General features: G+C 47.7%; 1 protein-coding gene across 1 annotated transcript in view; it reads right to left on the bottom strand.

The window, feature by feature from the left end:
- Nucleotides 1-216: 216 nt before the first annotated feature.
- RHBG (Rh family B glycoprotein) overlaps nt 217-21,293 on the bottom strand; it is a 35,416-nt gene continuing 14,339 nt past the window's right edge. The window contains exons 3-10 of the mRNA XM_075607692.1: nt 20,561-20,711; nt 19,508-19,655; nt 17,798-17,964; nt 15,250-15,387; nt 13,894-14,027; nt 13,638-13,759; nt 3,121-3,194; nt 217-2,122 (exon numbers count right to left, since the gene is read on the bottom strand). Of these exons, the coding sequence (XP_075463807.1) occupies nt 2,045-2,122; nt 3,121-3,194; nt 13,638-13,759; nt 13,894-14,027; nt 15,250-15,387; nt 17,798-17,964; nt 19,508-19,655; nt 20,561-20,711 (1,012 nt within the window). The 3' untranslated portion in view covers nt 217-2,044. The remainder of the gene's footprint in view (nt 2,123-3,120; nt 3,195-13,637; nt 13,760-13,893; nt 14,028-15,249; nt 15,388-17,797; nt 17,965-19,507; nt 19,656-20,560; nt 20,712-21,293) is intronic.

Below are 21,293 nucleotides of genomic sequence, written 5' to 3'. Positions count from 1 at the left end.
GAGAGACCCCTGGCCCCAGAGAGACTCACTTCAGCCAGGGTAACTGACGCCAAGTCCGTGCTAAGTAACCGCGAACCCAGAGAGGCCCCCAGATACCCCCTGCCCCAGATAGACACCCTGATACCCCCTCCCCCATCCCAGAGAGACCCCTGGACATCACCACCCCCCCCAAGAGAACCCCGGACACCCCCCCCCCTTGCCCCAGAGAGACCCCCCCCTCACAGCCACTGGGTGAGGGCAGAAAAGGCGGGCTGTGATTGGTGTGCGAGAGTCGTCAGGGTAAAGGTCACTTCGGTCTCTCACAGGTGTTGAAGGATTAAAATAAATAACTATGTCACATTACAATGCTTTTTTTTTTTTAATACAATCTATTCAATGAATATTACAGTCCCCGGGCGAAGCCGGGTGCAGAAGCTAGCACTCTATAACAGCCCGATCTGTTCCGTGGGGCATAACTGCGGGGAACATACAGTATTTCTAAAATGAGTTACAAAGACATTTGCTTTAGGGTAAAGGATTTAAAACTTTACATCTGACTGTACCACTATTTTAAGGCGTTTAAAGGGTTTGGGGGCGCAGTGATACATACCCCAGGGTTTGGCCCCGCAGTGATACATACCCCGGGGTTTGGCACCGCAGTGATACATACCCCGGGGTTTGGGGGCGCAGTGATACATACCCCGGGGTTTGGCACCGCAGTGATACATACCCCGGGGTTTGGGGGCGCAATGATACATACCCCGGGGTTTGGGGGCGCAGTGATACATACCCCGGGGTTTGGCACCGCAGTGATACATACCCCGGGGTTTGGGGGCGCAGTAATACATACCCCAGAGTTTGGGGGCGTAGTGATACATACCCTGGAGTTTGGGGGCGCAGTGATACATACTCCAGGGTTTGGGGGCGCAGTGATACATACCCCAGGGTTTGGGGGTGCAGTGATATATATATATATATATACCCCGGGTTTGGCACCACAGTGATACATACCCCAGGGTTTGGGGGTGCAGTGATATATATATATATATACCCCGGGTTTGGCACCACAGTGATACATACCCCAGGGTTTGGGGGTGCAGTGATATATATATATACCCCGGGGTTTGGCACCGCAGTGATACATACCCCGGGGTTTGGGGGCGCAGTGATATATACATACCCCGGGGTTTGGCCCCGCAGTGATACATACCCCGGGGTTTGGGGGCGCAGTGATACATACCCCAGAGTTTGGGGGCGCAGTGATACATACCCTGGGGTTTGGGGGTGCAGTGATACATACTCCAGGGTTTGGGGGCGCAGTGATACATACTCCAGGGTTTGGGGGCGCAGTGATACATACTCCAGGGTTTGGGGGCGCAGTGATACATACCCCAGGGTATGGGGGCGCAGTGATACATACCCTGGGGCTTGGCCCCGTAGTAATACATACCCCGGGGTTTGGCATCGCAGTTATACATACCCCGGGGGTCTGGCTGCATTAATTGCGGGTTATTTAATGGATTACAATGTTGCAGTGATTGTAAACTTGAGAGCTGAGTTATTATTTATTATTATTATAATTATTAGTAGGACGCTCTTACAAAATGTAGCAATTTTCTTTCCAACAAACCGAAAGCTGATGGAGAATATCACAATAAAAAAAATGTAACAATGAAATATAAAGGTTATTTATAAAAACTAAAACTGGGCCAAGTAAGCCGAGTTGCAACTTTAAAGTGCAGGCTTTGTTACTAGGACGTGCCCAGACAGGGATTATACACACACGCTTTGCTATGAAAGGGCTGGCAGGCCCCTCTGGCTGCAAAGTGAGCAATACAGTTTGAAAAATGTACATAATACAGGCAGTGCTGTGCCCCTAATGGACAGTCATCCACACGGGTTAATACTTAACGCTTCACATTTGAGGATCAGTTTGGTAGCACCAAATGATTAAAGCACTGTGTAAGCTGTCATTATAACCACTTCCCCAGGGGGGAGCCGTGGAGAAGCAGCCATGGAGACCGCTGACCACACATCCGAGCGCACACATACACGCTGGAGCCGCTTATGCTTGCGTCTGTGCCTCGGGGTCCTCCGTGTTCACAGCAATCATCTGAGAATGTGCCCCTTCATCCTCGGGAACCTGGGCAAAGGGGGCGGGAGGGTAGAGGGGTGACACGGCTGAAGGACCAGTACAACTGAGGACTGTTATGGTATTAGCAACACTGTATTATGAAGCAGGGGGACTTACTTAGCGTTGAGCATATCAGACCAAAGCCACGGACGTAGTTTAACAATACCGGGGTCAACTCATATACTATATGTAGAGCACATTCTTGCAATCGCACTGGTTATTTGGGAATCCCGGCCATGCTTGGTCTGTGGAGGGTACTAGCATAGGGGTGGCCATCTCCAGTCCTCAAGGGCCATCAACAGGTCAGGTTTTCAGGATATCCCTGCTTCAGTTCACTGTTCTGACCTCTTGGTCACAAAAAAAATGTCTGTTTATATATCCCTGCTTCAGCACAGGTGGCTCAATCAGTGGCCCAGTCAAAGTGCTGAAGCAGGGATAGTCTGAAAACCTGACCTGTTGCTGGCCCTTGAGGACAGGAGTTGCTCATCCCTGGTCTAGGCAGTTTGGAGTTAGCTTTAGTTACACCTGTTCTGACAATAGCTTGAGTTCTGCTACCCTCTGCTGGCAAGAAGTAGATGTGCAGTCTTCTATATCAGAATAGAAGAATGATAAATTGCTACACACTATTATAATCAGAAAAAAGGGGATACAACTACCGGTGCTCCTGGTTCAGGATTCTCTGTATCAATCCAGGGTATAACGAAGGGAAGAAAAACAGGGCTCCAAAGATTTGCTCAATAAACTAATTTATTGCCAATAGACTTAACGTTTCGGCCACACAGGCCTTTCTCAAAAGCAGAAATGGCAATAAATTAGTTTATTGAGCAAATCCGTGGAGCCCTGATTTTCTTCCCTTGGTCTTCTATAGCAGCCCATGTAGCCTGGTTTCCCAGTGCAACTCTCACTGTCTCCACTGATAGCCTGTTTCGGTTTTAGAGGGTACATGCACTGACCAATGTATTACAGTTTCTCTGACTGCGAAGGGATTATGATGATCAGTAACCTACCTCCCAATATACTCCATCTTCGAAGCATTCAGCATCAGAGGGAGAACCAAATATGGGTATCTTCAGCAGGAACCCTGCAGGAGAACATCAGAGGTGTGTAACACATTTATGGGTCCAATATGTATCTATGAGATACATGTACATACATATCATTATCTAAGTGCCACATTACGGAAGATCTTGTATTACTCTGTATAAGCAATCCACATACTACATTAAGGAGAGCAACATTAATGCAAAGTACTCGGATATATAGTATAGTATATCACTAAAGTGATATATAGAGACGCAGGCTCAAATTGAACTGGTAGGTTCCATGCAAAATTGAGGCAACAATCTAGACTGAGAGTAAACCAAATGTCGTGTTTGGGCCGAGCAAAGAATCTCTCTTTTTGAAGTGAAATTTCTTTGGTGGCACCTACTGAGTACTTATGGGAAAAATCTTGTTGGTTACGATAATGCCTAACGGAAGTTACGTCATGGGCTACTGATGGACGCGCATGCGCAACAGTGGCCATCGTATGCCACGCATGCGCAATAGCGACCGTCCTCAATCACACACACACCACTGTTACTAGAGGAATTCCCAGTGAGCATAAATATAGAATTGTAAATATCACTTTTTTTTAATAAATGTACCATTTATAATTTAAAAAAAAAAACAGAAGTGGAAAACATGCAAATATGTAACACATCAATTGTATATAAATTAATATAATATAGTAACTGTAATGATTATAAAATAAAAAAACGGGAGTTGTGTGCCAAGCCCGCGTGTTCTAAGTCAAACTTCTTTGCGTTTTGTCAGTGAAATTGTGTGTTGCTTTTTCTGATTTACATTGAATGAAAGACTTTTGAGAGTAACGTAATTTAGATACTTTACAATCTAAAATATATACGTAGCTTACTTTAGTTATCATAAGTCAATGATATCGTGTATTCAAAGTGCTAGTATGGAAATTTCAACACAAAAATAAATAAAATAAAATTATACTCTCAAATCTCCTTCACGGAATTAAAAACATCGCCATCGCAAATACAATTTCGGTGACAAAACACAAAGGAGTTTCACTTACAATGCGCCTGCTGAGCACACACAGCGTTTAATTTTTTGGCAATAGGGCAGGATATTGAATACTTGTAGACAGCAGGAACTACTCATGTACAGACGGGTCCACATTTGCTTCTCGCCTATGTTTCTGTAGAACTTTAGCTGAAAACGTTTGGTGAAAATTGTCACATCGAGATTCGAAATGTATTTGAAGAATGTACCATAAAATAGGGGTTTCGCTGAAGAGGAGAGATGCCTGTGAATACACCTGGGAAATAATCCTATTTGCATATTCAAATGAGTATTCTGGGAGGTGTATAAGTCAGTGGGTACTCTATTAATTGGATCCCACAACTTACTTAATAATTATAATAGTTCTTGTATAGCGCTGCTAGTTGTATGCAGCGCTTTACAGAGACATTTTGCAGGCACAGATCCCTGGCCCGTGGAGCTTACAATCTATGTTTTGGTGCCTGAGGCACAGGGAGATAAAGTGATTTGCTCAAGGTCACAAGGAGCTGACGTTGGGAATTGAACCAGGTTCCCCCTGATTCAACCTCAGTGCCAGTCAGTGTCCTTACTCACTGAGCTGCTCCTGCAACCTTATTACTCTGGGTTACACAGCACTGCAGGGAAAATCCTCACAGCATAAGCACAGCAAAGACTTGTATTTTGGGGTACATTCATTTCTTAACAGACATTTCAAGAAGAAGCAGCTGGGTGTGCAGAGAGAGGCTGGATAACTGCTTTAAACTCAGTGTAAGTCAGTGTCTTTACTCACAGAGCCACTCCTTCTCCCTCTTACCATCCTTACCACCTATATACAGTAACTATGTAACTTTGTAACTATGTAATCTTTCCCACAAAGGGCCATTCTGTGATCAATGTACTTATGTCTGGCAGGTTAGTGTGATTTATTGCATCTACAGTAGTTTCTGCAGTAGCTTGGTGAGTTCATGCCCTCTGCTGGCAACAAATAGATTTGCAGCTGTATGAGCCTTCCACCGTGGTTAAAAAAAGATCAAAAAATATATTAAATGATGATGTGGGCTAAATGATATGGAATATAGGGTGATGACATTTTATATATAAAACCCTAGTACAATTATAGTAGTACTTAAGCAAAACCCTTCCACAGAATTTTGTGGGGATTTATTTTCTGAAATTAAAATTTTTTCCTGCAATAAAACGGGCTTCCTTGGCTCGGGCGACATATCTCTGATGTCCTGACACTTTTGGGAATTTTAAATCCAACTGGCAGAAAAGGGCTACATAAATAAAGTTATTATTATTAATATTATTATTATTAATAAGATCGGCAGCTGCCAGGAAGTCAATCGGTATCTGTCTTCTATCTCCAAAGTCATAGTTAGCATGGCAGGAAACTGACAGCCGCCATCACCTCTTGCATAAAGTTTCCTAAACGGTGGGGTACCCTGCTGGCCTCTCATCATCAACCAAAAATATAGTAAGAGGGGAAATGGATAGGATAACTGCTTTGAAACGTTACAGACAGTTCATTATAAATGCAGCATTCTTACCACATGAGCAGAAAGGTGTGAAAAACACGTTGAATGCTATGTTACGCTGTTCTGATATTGGTCTTGGGTAACATATTTCAGGTGTGTAATGAAGCGTTTCCAGCTTCACACATTACCTGCTCTCACAGCTCTACCTCCGCACTCTCCCACTTACTGCTTCCCCAACACCAACTCCCCCACACATTACCTACTCTCACAGCTCTACCTCCCCACACTCCCACTTACTGCTTCCCCAACACCAACTCCCTCACACATTACCTGCTCTCACAGCTCTACCTCCGCACTCTCCCACTTACTGCTTCCCCAACACCAACTCCCTCACACATTACCTGCTCTCACAGCTCTACGTCCGCACACTCCCACTTACTGTTTCCCCAACACCAACTCCCTCACACATTACCTGCTCTCACACCTCTACCTCCCCACACTCCCACTTACTGCTTCCCCAACTCCCTCACACATTACCTGCTCTCACAGCTCTACCTCCGCACACTCCCACTTACTGCTTCCCCAACACCAACTCCCTCACACATTACCTGCTCTCACAGCTCTACCTCCGCACACTTCCACTTACTGCTTCCCAACACAAACTCCCTCACACATTACCTGCTCTCACAGCTCTACCTCTGCACACTCCAACTTACTGCTTCCCCAACACCAACTCCCTCACACATTACCTGCTCTCACAGCTCTACCTCCGCACACTCCCACTTACTGCTTCCCCAACACCAACTCCCTCACACATTACCTGCTCTCACAGCTCTACCTCCGCACACTCCCACTTACTGCTTCCCCAACACCAACTCCCCCACACATTACCTGCTCTCACAACTCTACCTCCGCACACTCCCACTTACTGTTTCCCCAACACCAACTCCCTCACACATTACCTGCTCTCACAGCTCTACCTCCCCACACTCCCACTTACTGCTTCCCCAACACCAACTCCCTCACACATTACCTGCTCTCACAGCTCTACCTCCCCACACTCCCAATTACTGCTTCCCCAACGCCAACTCCCTCACACATTACCTGCTCTCACAGCTCTACCTCCCCACACTCCCACTTACTGCTTCCCAACTCCCTCACACATTACCTGCTCTCACAGCTCTACCTCTGCACACTCCCACTTACTGCTTCCCCAACACCAACTCCCTCACACATTACCTGCTCTCACAGCTCTACGTCCGCACACTCCCACTTACTGTTTCCCCAACACCAACTCCCTCACACATTACCTGCTCTCACAGCTCTACCTCCGCACACTTCCACTTACTGCTTCCCAACACAAACTCCCTCACACATTACCTGCTCTCACACCTCTACCTCCCCACACTCCCACTTACTGCTTCCCCAACACCAACTCCCTCACACATTACCTGCTCTCACAGCTCTACCTCCGCACACTCCCACTTACTGCTTCCCCAACACCAACTCCCTCACACATTACCTGCTCTCACAGCTCTACCTCCGCACACTTCCACTTACTGCTTCCCAACACAAACTCCCTCACACATTACCTGCTCTCACAGCTCTACCTCTGCACACTCCCACTTACTGCTTCCCCAACACCAACTCCCTCACACATTACCTGCTCTCACAGCTCTACCTCCGCACACTCCCACTTACTGCTTCCCCAACACCAACTCCCTCACACATTACCTGCTCTCACAGCTCTACCTCCGCACACTCCCACTTACTGCTTCCCCAACACCAACTCCCCCACACATTACCTGCTCTCACAACTCTACCTCCGCACACTCCCACTTACTGTTTCCCCAACACCAACTCCCTCACACATTACCTGCTCTCACAGCTCTACCTCCCCACACTCCCACTTACTGCTTCCCCAACACCAACTCCCTCACACATTACCTGCTCTCACAGCTCTACCTCCCCACACTCCCAATTACTGCTTCCCCAACGCCAACTCCCTCACACATTACCTGCTCTCACAGCTCTACCTCCCCACACTCCCACTTACTGCTTTCCAACTCCCTCACACATTACCTGCTCTCACAGCTCTACCTCCGCACACTTCCACTTACTGCTTCCCCAACACCAACTCCCTCACACATTACCTGCTCTCACAGCTCTACCTCCCCACACTCCCACTTACTGCTTCCCCAACACCAACTCCCTCACACATTACCTGCTCTCACAGCTCTACCTCCGCACACTCTCACTTACTGCTTCCCCAACACCAACTCCCTCACACATTACCTGCTCTCACAGCTCTACCTCCCCACACTCCCAATTACTGCTTCCCCAACGCCAACTCCCTCACACATTACCTGCTCTCACAGCTCTACCTCCCCACACTCCCACTTACTGCTTCCCAACTCCCTCACACATTACCTGCTCTCACAGCTCTACCTCCGCACACTCCCACTTACTGCTTCCCCAACACCAACTCCCTCACACATTACCTGCTCTCACAGCTCTACCTCCCCACACTCCCACTTACTGCTTCCCCAACTCCCTCACACATTACCTGCTCTCACAGCTCTACCTCCGCACACTCCCACTTACTGCTTCCCCAACACCAACTCCCTCACACATTACTTGCTCTCACAGCTCTACCTCCGCACACTCCCACTTACTGCTTCCCCAACACCAACTCCCCCACACATTACCTGCTCTCACAACTCTACCTCCCCACACTCCCACTTACTGTTTCCCCAACACCAACTCCCTCACACATTACCTGCTTTCACAGCTCTACCTCCCCACACTCCCACTTACTGCTTCCCCAACACCAACTCCCTCACACATTACCTGCTCTCACAGCTCTACCTCCCCACACTCCCACTTACTGCTTCCCCAACACCAACTCCCTCACACATTACCTGCTCTCACAGCTCTACCTCCGCACACTCCCACTTACTGTTTCCCCAACACCAACTCCCTCACACATTACCTGTTCTCACAGCTCTACCTCCGCACACTTCCACTTACTGCTTCCCAACACAAACTCCCTCACACATTACCTGCTCTCACAGCTCTACCTCTGCACACTCCCACTTACTGCTTCCCCAACACCAACTCCCTCACACATTACCTGCTCTCACAGCTCTACCTCCGCACACTCCCACTTACTGCTTCCCCAACACCAACTCCCTCACACATTACCTGCTCTCACAGCTCTACCTCCGCACACTCCCACTTACTGCTTCCCCAACACCAAATCCCCCACACATTACCTGCTCTCACAACTCTACCTCCGCACACTCCCACTTACTGTTTCCCCAACACCAACTCCCTCACACATTACCTGCTCTCACAGCTCTACCTCCCCACACTCCCACTTACTGCTTCCCCAACACCAACTCCCTCACACATTACCTGCTCTCACAGCTCTACCTCCCCACACTCCCAATTACTGCTTCCCCAACGCCAACTCCCTCACACATTACTTGCTCTCACAGCTCTACCTCCCCACACTCCCACTTACTGCTTCCCAACTCCCTCACATATTACCTGCTCTCACAGCTCTACCTCCGCACACTCCCACTTACTGCTTCCCCAACACCAACTCCCTCACACATTACCTGCTCTCACAGCTCTACCTCCGCACACTCCCACTTACTGCTTCCCCAACACCAACTCCCTCACACATTACCTGCTCTCACAGCTCTACCTCCGCACACTCCCACTTACTGCTTCCCCAACACCAACTCCCTCACACATTACCTGCTCTCACAGCTCTACCTCCGCACACTCCCACTTACTGCTTCCCCAACACCAACTCCCTCACACATTACCTGCTCTCACAGCTCTACCTCCGCACACTCCCACATACTGCTTCCCCAACACCAACTCCCCCACACATTACCTGCTCTCACAACTCTACCTCCGCACACTCCCACTTACTGTTTCCCCAACACCAACTCCCTCACACATTACCTGCTTTCACAGCTCTACCTCCCCACACTCCCACTTACTGCTTCCCCAACACCAACTCCCTCACACATTACCTGCTCTCACAGCTCTACCTCCCCACACTCCCACTTACTGCTTCCCCAACACCAACTCCCTCACACATTACCTGCTCTCACAGCTCTACCTCCTCACACTCCCACTTACTGCTTCCCCAACACCAACTCCCTCACACATTACCTGCTCTCACAGCTCTACCTACGCACACTTCCACTTACTGCTTCTCAACACAAACTCCCTCACACATTACCTGCTCTCACAGCTCTACCTCTGCACACTCCCACTTACTGCTTCCCCAACACCAACTCCCTCACACATTACCTGCTCTCACAGCTCTACCTCCGCACACTCCCACTTACTGCTTCCCCAACGCCAACTCCCTCACACATTACCTGCTCTCACAGCTCTACCTCCGCACACTCCCACTTACTGCTTCCCCAACACCAACTCCCTCACACATTACCTGCTCTCACAGCTCTACCTCCGCACACTTCCACTTACTGCTTCCCAACACAAACTCCCTCACACATTACCTGCTTTCAGCACAGCTCTACCTCCACACACTTCCACTTACTGTTTCCCCAACACCAACTCCCTCACACATTACCTGCTCTCACAGCTCTACCTCCCCACACTCCCACTTACTGCTTCTGCAACACTAACTCCCTCACACATTACCTGCTCTCACAGCTCTACCTCCGCACACTCTCACTTACTGCTTCCCCAACACCAACTCCCTCACACATTACCTGCTCTCACAGCTCTACCTCCCCACACTCCCAATTACTGCTTCCCCAACGCCAACTCCCTCACACATTACCTGCTCTCACAGCTCTATCTCCCCACACTCCCACTTACTGCTTCCCAACTCCCTCACACATTACCTGCTCTCACAGCTCTACCTCCGCACACTCCCACTTACTGCTTCCCCAACACCAACTCCCTCACACATTACCTGCTCTCACAGCTCTACCTCCCCACACTCCCACTTACTGCTTCCCCAACTCCCTCACACATTACCTGCTCTCACAGCTCTACCTCCGCACACTCCCACTTACTGCTTCCCCAACACCAACTCCCTCACACATTACTTGCTCTCACAGCTCTACCTCCGCACACTCCCACTTACTGCTTCCCCAACACCAACTCCCTCACACATTACCTGCTCTCACAGCTCTACCTCCGCACACTCCCACTTACTGCTTCCCCAACACCAACTCCCTCACACATTACCTGCTCTCACAGCTCTACCTCCGCACACTCCCACTTACTGCTTCCCCAACACCAACTCCCTCACACATTACCTGCTCTCACAGCTCTACCTCCGCACACTCCCACATACTGCTTCCCCAACACCAACTCCCCCACACATTACCTGCTCTCACAACTCTACCTCCCCACACTCCCACTTACTGTTTCCCCAACACCAACTCCCTCACACATTACCTGCTTTCACAGCTCTACCTCCCCACACTCCCACTTACTGCTTCCCCAACACCAACTCCCTCACACATTACCTGCTCTCACAGCTCTACCTCCCCACACTCCCACTTACTGCTTCCCCAACACCAACTCCCTCACACATTACCTGCTCTCACAGCTCTACCTCCGCACACTCCCACTTACTGTTTCCCCAACACCAACTCCCTCACACATTACCTGCTCTCACAGCTCTACCTCCGCACACTTCCACTTACTGCTTCCCAACACAAACTCCCTCACACATTACCTGCTCTCACAGCTCTACCTCTGCACACTCCCACTTACTGCTTCCCCAACACCAACTCCCTCACACATTACCTGCTCTCACAGCTCTACCTCCGCACACTCCCACTTACTGCTTCCCCAACACCAACTCCCTCACACATTACCTGCTCTCACAGCTCTACCTCCGCACACTCCCACTTACTGCTTCCCCAACACCAACTCCCCCACACATTACCTGCTCTCACAACTCTACCTCCGCACACTCCCACTTACTGTTTCCCCAACACCAACTCCCTCACACATTACCTGCTCTCACAGCTCTACCTCCCCACACTCCCACTTACTGCTTCCCCAACACCAACTCCCTCACACATTACCTGCTCTCACAGCTCTACCTCCCCACACTCCCAATTACTGCTTCCCCAACGCCAACTCCCTCACACATTACCTGCTCTCACAGCTCTACCTCCCCACACTCCCACTTACTGCTTCCCAACTCCCTCACACATTACCTGCTCTCACAGCTCTACCTCCGCACACTCCCACTTACTGCTTCCCCAACACCAACTCCCTCACACATTACCTGCTCTCACAGCTCTACCTCCCCACACTCCCACTTACTGCTTCCCCAACTCCCTCACACATTACCTGCTCTCACAGCTCTACCTCCGTACACTCCCACTTACTGCTTCCCCAACACCAACTCCCTCACACATTACCTGCTCTCACAGCTCTACCTCCGCACACTCCCACTTACTGCTTCCCCAACACCAACTCCCTCACACATTACCTGCTCTCACAGCTCTACCTCCGCACACTCCCACTTACTGCTTCCCCAACACCAACTCCCTCACACATTACCTGCTCTCACAGCTCTACCTCCGCACACTCCCACTTACTGCTTCCCCAACACCAACTCCCTCACACATTACCTGCTCTCACAGCTCTACCTCCGCACACTCCCACATACTGCTTCCCCAACACCAACTCCCTCACACATTACCTGCTTTCACAGCTCTACCTCCCCACACTCCCACTTACTGCTTCCCCAACACCAACTCCCTCACACATTACCTGCTCTCACAGCTCTACCTCCCCACACTCCCACTTACTGCTTCCCCAACACCAACTCCCTCACACATTACCTGCTCTCACAGCTCTACCTCCGCACACTCCCACTTACTGCTTCCCCAACACCAACTCCCTCACACATTACCTGCTCTCACAGCTCTACCTCCGCACACTTCCACTTACTGCTTCTCAACACAAACTCCCTCACACATTACCTGCTCTCACAGCTCTACCTCTGCACACTCCCACTTACTGCTTCCCCAACACCAACTCCCTCACACATTACCTGCTCTCACAGCTCTACCTCCGCACACTCCCACTTACTGCTTCCCCAACGCCAACTCCCTCACACATTACCTGCTCTCACAGCTCTACCTCCGCACACTCCCACTTACTGCTTCCCCAACACCAACTCCCTCACACATTACCTGCTCTCACAGCTCTACCTCCGCACACTTCCACTTACTGCTTCCCAACACAAACTCCCTCACACATTACCTGCTTTCAGCACAGCTCTACCTTCACACACTTCCACTTACTGCTTCCCCAACACAAACTCCCTCACACATTACCTGCTCTCACAGCTCTACCTCCGCACACTCCCACTTACTGCTTCCCCAACTCCCTCACACATTACCTGCTCTCACAGCTCTACCTCCGCACACTCCCACTTACTGCTTCCCCAACACAAACTCCCTCACACATTACCTACTATCACAGCTCTACCTCCACACACTCCCACTTACTGCTTCCCCAACACCAACTCCCTCACACATTACCTGCTCTCACAGCTCTACCTCCGCACACTCCCACTTACTGCTTCCCCAACTCCCTCACACATTACCTGCTCTCACAGCTCTACCTCCGCACACTCCCACTTACTGCTTCCCCAACGCCAACTCCCTCACACATTACCTGCTCTCACAGCTCTACCTCCGCACACTCCCAACGCTAACTCCTTCAATTAACAAGCAGATAACTGAGACACACCAACCTTCTTCTTCCCTGTACCTTATGTTTCCACTTACCCTTCCTCGTAGATTGTAAGCTCCCAGGGACAGTGCCCTCCTTGCCAATGTTTGTTAATGTTTGAGATTGTATTGTTACCATCCTCCTCCTATTGTGCTGCGCTGCCCACTGTATTGGTGCGTTATAAAATAAATGGTAATAACAATATGATATAGCTGTATGTGTGCAGGGAAACTCACCTACAAGGGTTCCTCCAACCAGGGCAAAAGCCAAAGCCACTAGCAAGGCCAGCGCTTGGTACACAGCTTGGGATCGCGCTGTGCGGTGGCCTTCAGCTATCAGTGGAAAAACATCTTCCATCCTGAAAAAGACAAAAATAAAAGGGGGGGGGGGGGGAGGTTAGTTCCAGGAAAGACAAGTGAAGGATTATAATAAAAGAACAGGTCGGGATAACATATTTGTCAGCAGGTTTCCATAGGGGCTAGTAAGACGTACCCTTCCCCATAAATATCTGCTATAGCAAAGCTTGCCACGAGAGCTCCTATGAGCGCCCCCAGTACCCCAGGCATCCCATGGAGGTTGTGCACGCCGCAGGTGTCTTGGATCTTCAACTTGTCTTTCAAAATTGGCTGCATGAGACAATAAGATAGCACAGTAAGTACACCAGGTTACAGTACATGAAGGGAGGGGTGTACTCTGATTCATGGATCATTCAGCAAGGAGAATACCCAAAAAAAGGAGTTTATGGGGCAGCAACTTGGGAATGTTCCTAGCAGGGGACTAATGTGTGGTTAACCCGGGTGCTAAGGCACCCAGGAATCTGGTCAGGAAACAAAATTAGTAGATAAGCAGGAGCCAAGCACACCAAAAAACAAGAGATCAAGTCAAAAGTCATTAAATGACCTTTTCTGCATTTACTTGATCTCTTGTTTTTTTGGTGTGCTTGGCTACTGCTTATCGTTCAGCAAGGAACCACTTCTACTTGATAAACAGCTCTCCGGGGAACCTAAGGTAGGAATAATAGCCTGAATCTTTGGCAGTAAATTAATTGTAACTCATTTTAATCTGTTATAATGAAGTCATGCAGAGACTTTGCCAAATAATATTTAATTTTACTGTACCTTGCAAATTGTTTATGGTGGACAGTACCATCCCATGTCTAATATTATGTCTGTTACGCTTATCTCCGTGTTATAACTGTATTCTCCTGTATATTATTACATTGTTCTCTAGGCGTACACTGTGAGTAGCTGGTTAGCGCAGAATACAACCAATAATTATTATTAATTGATATAATGGGACATTGCTTGTGTTTTCCAGTGGCATTTAGTATGGCATAAACATAGAAACAAATTTGCTCAAGTCTTCAGCCATAAACACTGGTTCTGTTATTAGAACTGTTCTCACTTATATACTGTATATGTGAACAAGTTACAGAATTAGTATACAGAAACTCAACCTCAGGGAACATCTCAATAGGGACAGGAGCAGCAGGCATTACAAGTAAACACAGGGATAAAAGAATCCTCGCGCCAGAGAGCTTACACTCGAAATGGAACATTGGGAAACTTACGATAGGATAGGTGTAAGGACAGTAGTTACATGGCAATTGGGAATGTATTCAGAGAAATTGCATTATGCCAGGTTGCCGATTGTAATGTTGCACTGGAAAGGTGAGTTGGGACTTCAGACTTGAAGATAGGAACCCGGTTTGCTTGGTAAAGATTGGTGACAGAAGGTATGGAGCAGTAAGAGGAACATGTAACAGCAGTTCATGGACTTGTTTGTCAGTGTCACAGTTAATGGAATGCAGAGCTGCTCATACAGTAGGTAGTGAGCTTTGTAACACACCGTGAGGAATTTGTATCCAAGCGTAGAGATAATGCCAGCCAAAGTCCCGGCGATCATAGCCCCGAAAGGGGTCAGCATCATCTCCGCAGACGTTCCCACCGCGACACCGCCCGCCAAGGCTGCATTCTGAATGTGAACCTGCAGAAAGGCATATAATCCACAGATGGATTCTTTGTTCTGATGATTATGAAGCACTGAATAAAGAGCGCATTTGTATCAAGGACGTTGCTGGAACTCCTTTTCATGCCTTATCTACAAGTTGCTACACACCATAACGGAGCATCCCGTTTCTTGAATAGATACTCTGTAATAACTGGGTGTTATGCGCTATGACTGTATGAAAGCATCAGTGGTGGCGTGGTTTCAAAGAGCTTTTTTGTTAACTTTCATCAGCTTAGTAAAGTATTCAAATAAAAATACCACCTGTGAGCTCATTCACGTCTCATCAGACAGGTCAGGTCTGCAACGCTGCCCTTCCCCATTATCTCTTAGCATGCAATGCTTCCACTGCAGCCAGGGATTCTGGGTAATGACATGCACATGATCACTCGCAGTGCAAATCCTAAAGATTGTGTCCATTTCTTTATTATCCGCCATCTCCTTATAGTGTCTGCGTTTCTACTTTCTCCCAGCGTCACAAGGCAAAGACAAAAGTAAGGTTCCTAAAAGGTTTGAGTGGCTCCGCGTCATCATGCGACACATGGTCAAACTCATGACTGCAATGAGTCTGTCCAGCGTGAGCGTGCGCACGTGCCCGTGAGCGCTCGGCGCTCAGCTGCTTGGCGCTCAGCTGCTTGCAGAGACAATTAAACTTGATTCTGCCATGTCACGTGTGCGGTTCGCCCAATGAGGGCGAACTAGCTCTGTGACGTCATGGCCATGCCCCCTGACACGCCCCCGCATGCGCGCAACTAACTGCCAGAAATCGCCCTGGCAAACTGAGCGCCTGACGTCACGGCGCTTGAGCGGCAGCACATGCGGTTGCACCCCGGATGAGGCCTTGGTTCTTTCAAAACTAAAGCTGTCTCACATTTTAACCTTGTCTGTAACTGTTACATCCGCCTATAACATATATTATCTTTAGCTGTGCATGCAATGTCTTGTATATAATGTATAACCCTGTTCACCTAATGTAACCATGTATTTGTAACCATGTATCAGTGATCATAACTCTGTGCCCAGGACATACTTGAAAGCGAGCGATGTATTACTTCCTGGTAAAACATTTTTTATAAATAAACAATAGTGGCTTTGATTTTGGATGTGGACCTTGGTTCCTATTTTCCTGGACTCAGGGAAGAATCAGGGGGCAAAATCCCCTTCTTTTTAAGTCTCAGTTCCACATCTCAGAACCCAACAGTAGGAAGGGTTCCTGCCATGTGCCCTATTCTGGACCCAGGGTCATATCTAGGGTATGAATGGACCCAGATAGTTTCAACTCATTCCTGTTACAAGCACAACAAGTTCTTTGTCTTTTCTTCACTTTATTGGGGAAAGCATAGATACACAAAGGCACTTGTGGATGATGGTGTTGTGAGAGAATGTCTCTATAGTAAGTGTGCTTGATAGTAGGGAAAGGTGAAAAGGATGAGGCCTTGCCAGTAGAGGGGTAACAGAAAACGTACTCACTCGTCCAATGTAGGAAGTAAAAGGAAGTGTGAGGGAATCTGGGTAGCAGGAATAGTCTGGGGACAGACTATCTGTCAGCAAGGCAGGGGGGAGGGCAGACTAGCCCACTCTGAGAGAAAGGCTGAGGTTGCTATAGCAACTCACTGACTATGACTGTGTAAACAACATGTGTATCAAAAATGTTGCCTTTTCACATGTAGCAAGCTGCTGGGACAGGGTAAATAACAGGCAGCTAAACTAGGGAGATATGAACCCCATAAACTGCAAAGGGAGACAGAAGAATATGAAATCATGTTCCATGACATGCCCAGAGGTCCAAGTCCTATATATTTTAATTGACAGAAAGTGGGTCTTTGTGTAACCTGCTTCATATTAATAATGAACATCGCTTTAACCATGAGATTCAACCTGCGGGCCAGTGGATAACAAGGACTTAGGGGGGAAATTCAATATAGTCTAAAGCGGTAATTCAAGCCATGTGTGTCCGAAAACTATAATTTACATCAATGGGGTTTTTTCACTTTGGACTACTGTATATTGTATATTGAGTAACCCCATAAAGCCCCACAGGCACAGGCATTAATAAAGACGCTTGATATATACACCACAGCATGATTGACCATGAACCATAAGACCATACACTCTTCCAGTTGAACTGTATGTGCTGTGGACAGTCTGTAGAAGGAAAGTGAATGACATAGAGAAATATATATATATGTTGATGTATTTTTACTAACTCATCACTGGCTTCGTATAGACATTTAGCTTCCTTTCATACCAAAGCCAAGTACAAAAGACACATTCCCAAGATAGATCATACAGTAGACCTTTGAGATAAGGACACTATAGACGCACCACACATACACAACTCCTTGTTCACCTGTGACTTCCACCCGGAAACAGGTTCATGCTTGCTTACCATGTCCAGTTTCCCTTCCCCGTTCAGCAGAGCTGAGAAGGCAAAGGTGGCCAAAGTGCAGGCAGCCAGGGAGTAGTAAGTGTTGAGCACCGTGCGATGCTGGTCATCCCCATGAGCTGTGACGGCAGAGTTGAAGCTCGGCCAGAACATCCACAAATAAATAGTCCCTGTTTTTTACAAGAAAACATAATCTCATAGTGAAAGACCCTATAGCATGTGGTGCATACCCTGCTCAACAAAGGCCAAAGGGGCAATATGTGCCATCCCGTAGTGTTATTCACAACATAACCAATCTGACTATGGCATTTATTTGCTACATAATTTACATGCTATGCTACACAAGTTACATGCTATGCTACATAAGTTACATGCTATTGATCTTGAGTCATCAGTTCACATAGCCAATGGACTATAATTACGTACAGACTACCTCTTCTAACACCATTGCAGGCCTATCATACCTCTCCTAACACAGCACATTGCAGGCCTATCATACCTCTCCTAACACAGCACATTGCAGGCCTATCATACCTCTCCTAACACAGCACATTGCAGGCCTATCCTACTTCTCCTAATACAGTGCATTGCAGGCTTATCCTACCTCTTCTAACACAATTTTAACCTTGTCTGTAACTGTTACATCGGCCCATAATCATACATTATCTGTAACTGACCATGAAATATCTGTATATTTAATGTATAACCTCGGTTCATTTAATATAACCCTGTATTGTTCTCATAACTCTGTGCCCAGGACGTACGCGTATGAGTAATTGTTATGATATCGCTATATATAGGAAGAGATAGAGAGCAGGCACACCAGGACTTAAGAAAAATGAAAATAGTTTATTACCAAAACAATCATCGTTTCGGCTCACCGCAGGAACCTTGGTCAAGCTCCCGCGGTGAGCCGAAATGTTGATTGTTTTGTTATAAACTATTTTCATTTATCTTAAGTCCTGGATTGGCTGCTCTCTATCTTTCATCAGACCCGATGAAAAGTCCATCTGGGACCTGAAACGTGGTCCCTCCTCTTTTCTTGGCTGTCACAGTAAATTAAGAATTGCATTATGAACTTGTGAGTAGAGCTCTACTTTGTATCTCTGTCCTAGAGGAGACCTGCATTTGAAGAATTTGTTGGTCTATGTTGTGTCGGCTGCACACGCCGGATTCTCCTCGCCTGAGGCTGTTCCCCCCCACTTTGGAACTGTGCTCGCTATCTTTTCCCGCATTCCAGTACTTTACGGTTTGCACTCAGGCAGGACGCCATTTTTAGTGCAAAGCCACTATACCTCTGTGTGTGTATGTATATATTACAATTAGAAATACCAAATCTTTCGGGAACCTCATCATTTTTTTGGCCAATACAATCGATTGTCAATGGCAAATATCGTGAAACGTTCTTTTTTCATTGAACAATCAGACGATTACTGTTTTCGTGGTCACGTTTTTAGCCCACGCTTTAACGCATCAGGCTAACAAAATCCATACTTTTTAGAAAACTCACCCACACTTTACAATACCTTTACATTTCATAACTCTAGCATCGACATAATGCTAACTGGCATCCTAACCCTCGCATTAGACTTAATATCACTAATATCACACATAGGAGGGATATTCACCAACCACCGAAGCCTGGTATCGCACCGGATCAGTCATTATCTGCCTTACAAGTGAAAGAACATCCCTGAAACTTTGTTTCCGTACCTATCATTGCAAAGAGGTCCGAGTGATACACAGAGCCCTCCTTGTGCTCGCTCTTCTTCAGGTTTGGTCTGTAAAGCACCCGGGAAACGACCAACCCAAAATATGCACCAAAAGTATGGATAGTCATGGATCCTCCTGCGTCCTTAGCCTGAGAAGAGTGAAAAGGACACAAATGAAGAACAGTCCATTCGGGTTCTAGAGCCAGTAGAATGCACTAACGGTTCTAGAGCCAGCAGAATGCACTAACCCCGGAGACTGCCATTTTAGAGATATTAGCGCCCGTATTTGTTGAATCTTCACCATTAAAACGGCAGCCGGGAGCATAGCTGAGAGCTGGAGGGTAACACTATCCCCAAAGTGGTAACAATAACCCAAAGAACAGACAAATTACATTATATCTAAACTACAATAAAGAATGTAGCATTAAAGAAAGAAATAGACAAAGAATGTATGGTCTGGAACACTTGGTCACGGCTGTTTCGCAATGAGCAAAGACCGCTGGCATTTGGCCACAACTCACCTCGCCATCGGGAGACTCAGCCGCCGGCCGCTTCACTACTAAAGTAAGTAGCTAACCTTAACCCTTACCATGAAACACCCTACTGTTAACCCCTAATACTAATGCTACCCCCTACTCTAAAACCCTTAACCCCTTACCCTAAAATCCCTTAAGTTAACCCCTACCCTAGCTGCTAAAACCCCTAAAACTTACCTTATGTTAAAAGTGAGTGGCCGCTCAGTTTCCAGTGGCAGATCGGCTGTGGTGGAGGGTCTGTCTGTGGCCAATCGCCGGCGGCCAGTTGGTCACGGCGAAATGGCCTTGACCAAATATCCCATTCCAAAGAATATGTCCCCTTGCCGTTTGTATTCCAGCCCCATTCCTAATTATTTCATAATCATTTCATGGGAGCTTGAACCCTAAACAAAGGTGCTGGGAATGGAAAATAGGTGCAGGAACTCTGTCCCCCCACGAAAAATATCTGTGGTCCACTTTTCTCAACCTGTTGCAGTCCGAGGCATCGGAAACCCCACGGCCCTTGATGCAAGACCTACCCCGATAAGACTGAGAATGATGTACTCATTAATGCCAAAGAGCGTCACTTCAAACAGGGTCATCACGATCAGTTGGACAGGGCTAGCTTTCCCCAGAACTGCCCCAAAGGAGATAAGCACTGCTCCGGTGCAGAAATCTGCATTGATCATGCTGTATTGTGAATGAAACAGGGACAGTGGGTAAGTGATAGGGTCATTCAAACAACACAAGCAATACAGAAGGTTAATTAAAGCAAGAAAAATACTGGTGAACTATAATTTAATAGTGCATCCTAATAGCTGCATTTATTCATAGTACCCCAGACTTGTCTGCAGGTTGTGATCCCTTTAAATGGATGAAATGTGATGGTATTAGAGTGGTGAAACTGAAAGAAATGTTTTCTTCATTGGTATCAGGAGCTCTTGCCAGTGCCGGATTACCCTCTAGACACACTAGCTGCCCCCCATGTTAGGGGGCCCCCTGTAGGTTGCGATGGGCCGGTGCTGACTCCCAGCTCCCCATGCAGCAGCCCGGCGGTTACTGTCTGCCAGACTCTCCCTCCTCTTGTCAGCGTCGCGTTGTCATGGAGACCCGGTGTCAAATGACACCATGGCGATACGTTGTCATGACAACGCGACGTCACATGATGCTACAACGTCATGGCACCACGCCGCTACACGATAGCCGCCTCGAGGAAAGGCACCCAACGTCTTTGTGCCTAGGGGCCTCAGAGGGTCTTAATCCGCCACTGGC

The sequence above is a fragment of the Ascaphus truei genome, chromosome 7 (assembly GCF_040206685.1).
Source record: "Ascaphus truei isolate aAscTru1 chromosome 7, aAscTru1.hap1, whole genome shotgun sequence".
Taxonomy (NCBI): domain Eukaryota; kingdom Metazoa; phylum Chordata; class Amphibia; order Anura; family Ascaphidae; genus Ascaphus; species Ascaphus truei.
This window is presented reverse-complemented; position numbering and strand designations above follow the sequence as displayed.